Source organism: Nematolebias whitei, chromosome 9 (assembly GCF_014905685.2).
Source record: "Nematolebias whitei isolate Nwh7 chromosome 9, NemWhi1, whole genome shotgun sequence".
Classification (NCBI taxonomy): domain Eukaryota; kingdom Metazoa; phylum Chordata; class Actinopteri; order Cyprinodontiformes; family Rivulidae; genus Nematolebias; species Nematolebias whitei.
Window position 1 is genome coordinate 32,410,592 of NC_056506.1, and position 7,918 is coordinate 32,418,509.

General features: G+C 37.6%; 1 protein-coding gene across 1 annotated transcript in view; it reads left to right on the plus strand.

The window, feature by feature from the left end:
• tnr (tenascin R (restrictin, janusin)) overlaps positions 1-7,918 on the plus strand; it is an 89,238-nt gene that overhangs the window by 70,786 nt on the left and 10,534 nt on the right. The window contains exons 22-24 of the mRNA XM_037682261.1: positions 1,361-1,491; positions 5,972-6,104; positions 7,578-7,729. Of these exons, the coding sequence (XP_037538189.1) occupies positions 1,361-1,491; positions 5,972-6,104; positions 7,578-7,729 (416 nt within the window). The remainder of the gene's footprint in view (positions 1-1,360; positions 1,492-5,971; positions 6,105-7,577; positions 7,730-7,918) is intronic.

Below are 7,918 nucleotides of genomic sequence, written 5' to 3' on the forward strand. Positions count from 1 at the left end.
TCCATCCATCCATCCATCCATCCATCCATCCATCCATCCATCCATCCAAATAGGCTGCACTGGTGGTTAGAGAATCAGAAACTTACATGTATCAAAGATGGCCTTCTGCTGTACTGTTGTGTATTTATTGTTGCTAGGGGGCCAAGACTCGTGACCTGAAAGTCCCAGGTTCGATCCCCAGTCATTGTACATCTTGTGGTGTCTATGAGCAGCACACCTTATCCCCAAGAATTCTCCCCGGGTGCTTTTAATAGCTGCTCACTGCACCGCCTGGTGGTGGATGGATTAAATGCAGAGATCCAATTTCATCATTGTATGTGAACATACAATGATAACAATACATAACACATTATTATTATTATTATTAATATTACAATTTGAAGCTTTGCCTTTTTAAACAATCAGCCATACTAGCCTCATAATTCTTTGATTTGACAATGAAAGACTGTTTTTTTATATCTTGCAGCCTGCCTGTTTTTCAGTGAGGTCAAATTTCCAGTTTGTAGATTGATTGGCTTTAATACTAAGTTGAATGACAACATTAGCTCTGATTGTGTGGCTGTTAGTTGTGTTGTCCTGTGCTTTCAGTTCAAGTGGCAAGATTTAGCTTCATTAACGGCACAATAGTTCAATAAGAACAGACGAATTAGTGTTAAACCACGTTTTATCAGAGGTCAAACCACCAATTTGATCATTCTATGTATTTTATGATGTCATTTTTGCTTGTTTGTTTTAGCTGTACAACACTTTGGTTGGCCATGCTGTTTTTAAGTGATTTATAAATAAAGTGGTATGGTATGGTATGTTAAGGTAAACCATCACATATTGTATAAATTGAAAAGAAATTACTAAAAAAAGAACAAAAAGTAGTGGCAACAAGTCATTTGTGCTGCTGATTTTTGTAAACATATCTACAATAGTTGTCTTGTATGCAGCTCAGAAGTTAAAATAAATTGTGCAAAACCAAAATCAATTCCTATATTCTTTTTAAAGCTAAAAAAAAAAAAAGTCCAATTAACAACATCCGTCCATTCATTCTGCACACTTACTTGTTCCTCAAGGGTTACAGGGCGCTGGTGCCTGTTTCCAGCAGGCGTGAATTAAAATGTGCGTGTTCTTGTTCAAGAAATAATTTTAAATGTCAGGAGTGTTGCTTTGTATATAAAAATCAAACCATGAAAAAGTGTTTGTTTTTGAGAGGTGAGAATAAAAATAAGGAAGTCAAAAGTTAAGAACTGCAAGATGCATTTTTATGACTAAAATTACCGAGGACAATCAGTATTTCTCCTACCATTCAAGAAGAGCTATATCATCTCTTGTTCTGCCTGTCAACATATTTTCTTTCCTCTGTTTTTGGCAGCCATGGATGCACCTGTGAACCTGACAGCCAGTGAGGTGAACCACCGCAGCGCTCTCATTTCCTGGCAACCGCCAGTCACAGAGATTGACAATTACATGCTCACCTACAAGACACCTGATGGGAGCCGTAAAGTAAGTAGCACGCTCTAATTTCACTCTATCATCTACAAACTAGCTACAGTTTTACACATAGTGCTTTTTATATGCTCTTGAATGCATCTGCACAAAAAAAAAAATGCATGCTGACGTTTAGGTTCTCTGCAGCAAACAACAACTTACATGTATTAAAAAGATATTAAAGATTATATTAAAGAAAATATCAAAACCACAACTTGTAGCTTGTGTTTGTGTTAATATAACAATATACTTATTTATTTACTTCTATAGGTTCAAACACAATAAGAAAAATATTTTTTTTTAAAATGCAAAGGCACAACTTTGATATTGCGATGCTTCAGCATTCAGAGTTAGTCTTTCAGTTTGTAATCCCCTGAAGTCTTCCCGGACACTCACGCACAGATTGTTACACACAAGGGAGCCACACAGTGAAATTGCCTGTCCAGCAGAGGTATTACTTTAATGAGCCTCAGCAGACATTGTTTATTTTGATTGAGGGTTTTGATGTGGCAGGGTAATGGTAATGAAGTACATTAGTACGGGCTGTGTGCTTAGAATACTCACACAGAGTCAAATGCTGATGGAGTGATCATCCACCGCAAGTCTCTTCACTCTCAAACACACATTAACACTTTGACCTTGCAATTGTGGCATTCATGTGTGTGTGGCCATCGGGTGTCACTAATGCACAATGAATGCACCGGTAACTCTTCAAATCATCACCCTTTTTACATTTTTATTTCATTTTAATTTGTTAAGCAATTAGAAATGCATGTGTTGTTGTCTGCTCTTTTGTCCCTGAAGAGTTGTTTTAAACAAACGTTTGTTTTTTTAAATATACACCATTACCATCAAATCTGTGCTTCACTGCCTGCTTTTAAAACATCATCTATTGTATTTTTGTATTATATCACAATTACCATACCATGCCATGCCATGCCATACCATACCATACCATACCATACCATACCATACCATACCATACCATACCACTTTAATTATAAAGCACTTAAAAACAACAACAATCCAACCAAAGGGCTGTACAATAGAACAAGCAGAGTACACAGGATAAAATACATAAATCTACAGAGGTAACAACAAAAGAAACCTGAGCAACTAGATCAATAAAAGCACAACAAGGTTAAAATCAACCCACACTGGGTCGAAGGCCGGGGAATAAAAGTGTGTTTTTAAATGAGACCTAAACACAGTAAGAGTGGGAGCCTGTCTAACATGCAGCGGTAAATCATCCCACAGTTTGGGGCCTGCAGCAGAGAAGGTTCTATCACCTCTGAGCTCGCATTGTGTGCATGGATCCATTAAAAGCACCTGATCTGCTGACCTCAGAGAGGACGTCTGCAGCAGCCCAGAGAGATGAGATGGGGCAGAACTGTTAAGAGACCTAAAGCCATACAAAATAATTTTAAAATGAATTTGGAATTAAATTGGAAGCCAGAAAGAAGGGAAGCCTAAACTGGTGAAATGTGTTGTCTTTTGCCTGTACCAGAAAATCAGACTGCAGCATGTTGAATACGTTCCAAACGATCAATAGATGTCTGCTTTGTTTCATAAAGAAGCGCATTGATCAATCAACCTAGACGTTATAAAAGCATGTTTTACTGTCTCAAGATTTATTTTGGACAGTATGGGCTTCAATTTAAACAGTTGCCTCAACTGAACCGAATACATATCTATCTATCTATATATATATATATATATATATATATCTATATATATATATATATATATATATATATATATATCAGATTAATATTCTGATCACATATCGGAATATATCACACCCAACACAATATCATAATAAAATTATTTTCAGATCATATTCTCAGATTTTTTTTAAATTTCATGATTGTTCTAATTTGCAATTACTGCTATGATGATTCTCAGTCATGATTTTCACAGCACAGAATAAGCCAAAGAAAAAAAAACTCAATGCATGTGTATAAAATAATGACACAGAAAAATATAAAAGATATAGATGACCAATGTATTGTGCCAAACACTGCTGTTTTATGCAGGCCTGCATTTTGCAAGAGATTGTTTTACGAAAAGTCACATAAATAGTTGGACAAATAATAAACCTTTTGCATAAAACTGCATTTTTTACTGTAATTGTAGGAACAAAAGGTTTGAGTTCTCTAAACTACTTGATGAACTTTAATTATCTGATTCTTTAATCTTTCTCAATAAATTTGAATAACATTTGTAATTTCAAAAAAGACATGGGCGTACTGGCATCTTACTTTATTTTAATTCAACTCTTATGATCAACTGTCCTTGATTTGCAGAAAAGTAAACTTCTCACTTACCAAAATGATAAATACACATCTACTCTGGGTTAAAAAAATGACTGGATGCAGATAACTGAGGATGTTTCTCTTACCTCAAACAGTCTTTGGATGAAAACACACATTGACTGCTGACAGTTTTAAGAAAATAAAGACATATTATCATGTTGCTCACTGATTTGATGTTAATTGGTAACTAACAGTTGGTAAAACCTGCAAATATTATGTTCGTCAACCAGAAGCAACTCTCGCATGCTGAGTAAAATCGAGCTGTTGATGTCTGAATATTTATAGCACTGCTCTTTGATTTAAGATTAAAATATTTTTTTAAAATGTTGTGTGTGTACAGCTTTGTTTCAACCCTAACCAATCTGTTAAATAAAATATCAGTCTGCATGTCAGCTGTAAAACATCCCTGCGGCTGGACTCACGTTGCAGGTTTATTTTATTGAGCTGAATCAAAAATCACTTGGTTTAATTGATAACACGAGGTGTTTGATTTTGTCTTGTCAGAGCTCAGTGTGTCAGCTTTAAGTGAGCTCAAACCCAGATTCATACTTTCAGAGATTTAATGGGAAAAAAATATTATATTTTTTAAACCCCCTTCTCTTGCTTTTATGGTACAAAAATATGGATATTTATTCTGTAGATTTCATACGGAGAAAGCAGTGTAATCTGGAAAATTCCTCAAACATTAAATCTTTTTTTCTTTCAGTTTATTCAAATTCATTATTTACTGCCTTGAGCCGTCTGAATAACAAGAAGTGCATATTGAATTCCCAGTGTTCAGCAACACATCGTATGCCGACCCACAGAACCACTCTGATAACAACATCCATCCGCAGATTAAAATGCTCTTTGTGTGATCTTCCTCTTGTGCCTGTGTTCGCGTCTTGCTTGGTTGAAAATTATCTGCTTGAGCGCAGCAGCGGGAAGCCCTACAGCTGTTCGGCCAGCTTCGCCTCTTATCCAGATAATGGACTTTAATAATTTACACAAATTAGCTGCGAGATTAATTTCTTATCTGGCTTGTATTTGTTGAGGAGTTTGTAAAAATTCATGTATAACTGTTGGATCTTTACAGGCATGGGATGATAAAGATCCCACACAAGGACAAGTACACATCTGGCAAATATTCAAACACTTAGCCACACATTCACAATCAATATAAAGGCTACAGAGGTACGCATTAGCCTTGATAAGCTGGGGCCGTTCGATTGCAATAAATATCTTGACCCTGAAAGCCCATCGGGAGAATGTCAGCTCCTCTGAGACAGAGCGAGACATCGTTTACCGGCTGTTTCTCTGCATAATTCACACACATTGCCTGCGAGTGTGTGCAATTTCTCCCCCTTCAAACTGTCTGAATATATTATCTCTGTTTTTATATTTAATGTGCATCCAGGCTAAAATGCAACACATAAACTCCAATGCAGAAACAAGTTTCTGTCTGAGCCACATCTCGCTTAATTTATGGCACTTCTTAGGCCGTTATGTCACTGAGTACACTCTCGTCAGACATTTAGGCTACTGAGAAGAAGCTCAGTGGAAAGGAATTTGTAAATGCGTTGCAGTGCCATGACTTCTCCACTAAAAATAGAAAACGTTTATTTTGTGATTGCTTGCATCTTCTTTGCTTGGCTGTCCGAGAACCCTTTTTATCCTGTTTGCTTCATCTGTTGTTACTGGCATCCACTCCTTTCTGCCAACAGTCACACATCAACTTTTATACTCCCTTTTTCACTTTTTCTACTACTTTATTTTAGTTTGTTATTTTATTCTGTTTTTGTGCTTTCTATGCAAAAGCAGAGGAATGCTCACCTGCTGCATTGCAGGTGGAGGTGAAGTTAAACAAATATATTTGTCAAATTGTCTTTTTTAAATTACACAAAGCACGGTGCCTGTTTCTCTTACCACAAGGATATTGTATTATCGCAACACAAAGCAAACCGTCACGAGTTGTCTAAAGCAGAACAGCTTGAAGGTGTTTTTGTGCTGTACTTCTTTCTTTCTTTTAAATTCACAAGCTGAATCCAGTGTTTTATCACTATCCTGCAGGGCTTCTAATAGAATTAATGTTACCCTGAGGTTTGTACTGAATGCACATATAATTAATATTTGTACAAAGAAGAATGTTCTAATGTTTTTTTTTTTACGTGTTCATGAGATTGGGCCTGTTTATGCACTAGGAGCTGATTCTTGATGCAGAGGACACTTGGGTTCGACTGGAGGGATTGGCTGAGACAACGGAGTACTCTGTCAATCTTCAGGCGGCAAGAGGACTCGATACCAGCGCTGTGGTTGCCACTACTTTTACCACAGGTGCATGATTCACGCATGTTTGAACTAATCTTAGAAAACAATTCAGGAGGGCCGAGGGAGGGCTGAGTGTTCGGAACCCCAGAGATTTGGTTCTGGATGTTGTTGTAAAGTCAAAACAAAAATACCCAATGTTCAGCCCCTAAAGATAGAAGTCGTATATTTCTGCCTGTAGCAAATTGTGGGGACTCTCAATGAGGCTGCACTTTTTGGAGGGTTGGGGTGGGTGGGGTTCTGTAGATAAATATACAGTGAATGTAATATAATTAGCACATCGAAGTCCATGCTCAATAATCCAGGTAAAAAAATCCAACTAACTTCAGTCAGGTCATCTAGACAGTTTCTTTTTTTATTTTGTTGTTGAGACGTTTCGTCGTGACATTTGATGTTTTGAACCACTTTGGCTATGGCTGCCTCTGAGGAGCCGATGGGGGACAGGGCGGGCCCCAGAAACTATCTTATCACCATCAAACTGGTTAGTCCACTATGTGGGTGTGCTGCTTGTGGGACTTAGTTTCTTGTGGCTCCTCAGACTGATGAAGTCCTTGGGATGAAGGACGAAACATCTCAACAAAATAAAAAGAAACCGTCCATTTGTCCTGACTGAACTTTGTTGTATAATTAGGACACAAGCAAATCTTGTTTCAATTAGGTCTTGTGTGACTGGACATTTATTTTATGAGCAGTCATCTTTCAAGGATTGTTCAAGTTGGGTTTTATATTATGAAGAAAACTTCTTTATCTTTGCAGTGGCACAGCCTTCTCAGCAAGATGGGTTCTGACCATTGGGGCACATTGATTATTTTCTTTCCAGTCGTTCTTTAGATCTTCTTGTGTTTGATTCATTGTTGTGCATTTGTCAGCAGGATGAACCTACGTTTGACTGTAGATTACCTTAATGCATTTACTGTAAGAGTTCTTTTTTGTCTTTGGGAAGAATACATTTTTTCATTCATAATTGATGGGGCAAAATATATTGCTTCAAGGAATGCTAGGCCTTCATTTATTAACATTTTTCCTGCCTTTCATGCCAGAGTGTAAAACTTAAATTACTTTATATGAGAAATAACAGAGTTAAAGCCAGTTTAGTGGAATGGTGGTGCAGAGGCAGAAAGACAGCGAACCTGTGATCTAAAGGTTGATGATTCGGTGCATACAATTTGGGTGTGAAAGATGAAACATCCACATATGCCTTCACCCTTATTTGCTCCACTGTGGACCCTTGAGCAAGGCCATTAACCCTCCAACTGCTCCTCTGGCACCTTAGGTGGCAGCCCATATCAGCTCCACATGCTCACGTGTGTAATGGGGAAAATGCAGAGAATGAATTTCCCCATTGAGGAGTAACAAAGTAAATATTAGTTGTTATTATGGTCAAGGTTTATGCAACTTCATGTAATATTGTTGTTTTCTAAAATACAATGAAAAAAGAGCAAAACGAAGCAAATGAAATGTGTTGTAACTTGTCGTCTCCAGGGAGTCGTCTGTTTGCAACACCTCAGAACTGTGCCCAACACCTGCTGAACGGAGAGACTCTGAGTGGTGTCTACACAATTTACATCAACAGGGACCCAAACCAGGGTGTGCAGGTGTACTGTGACATGACCACAGATGAAGGAGGCTGGGCTGTAAGTCATTACAAAGTTAACATGTTTAGACTTTCTGTTATTAAAGTTGCATGGCAGAAACTGAACATTATCGGTATATGGAGATTTTAAAAAGAGCTTGTTAGCCGTTTTGATTACCACACCATACAATACCATACTGTACCGTACCGTACCACACCATACCACAACACATCACACCACACCACACCA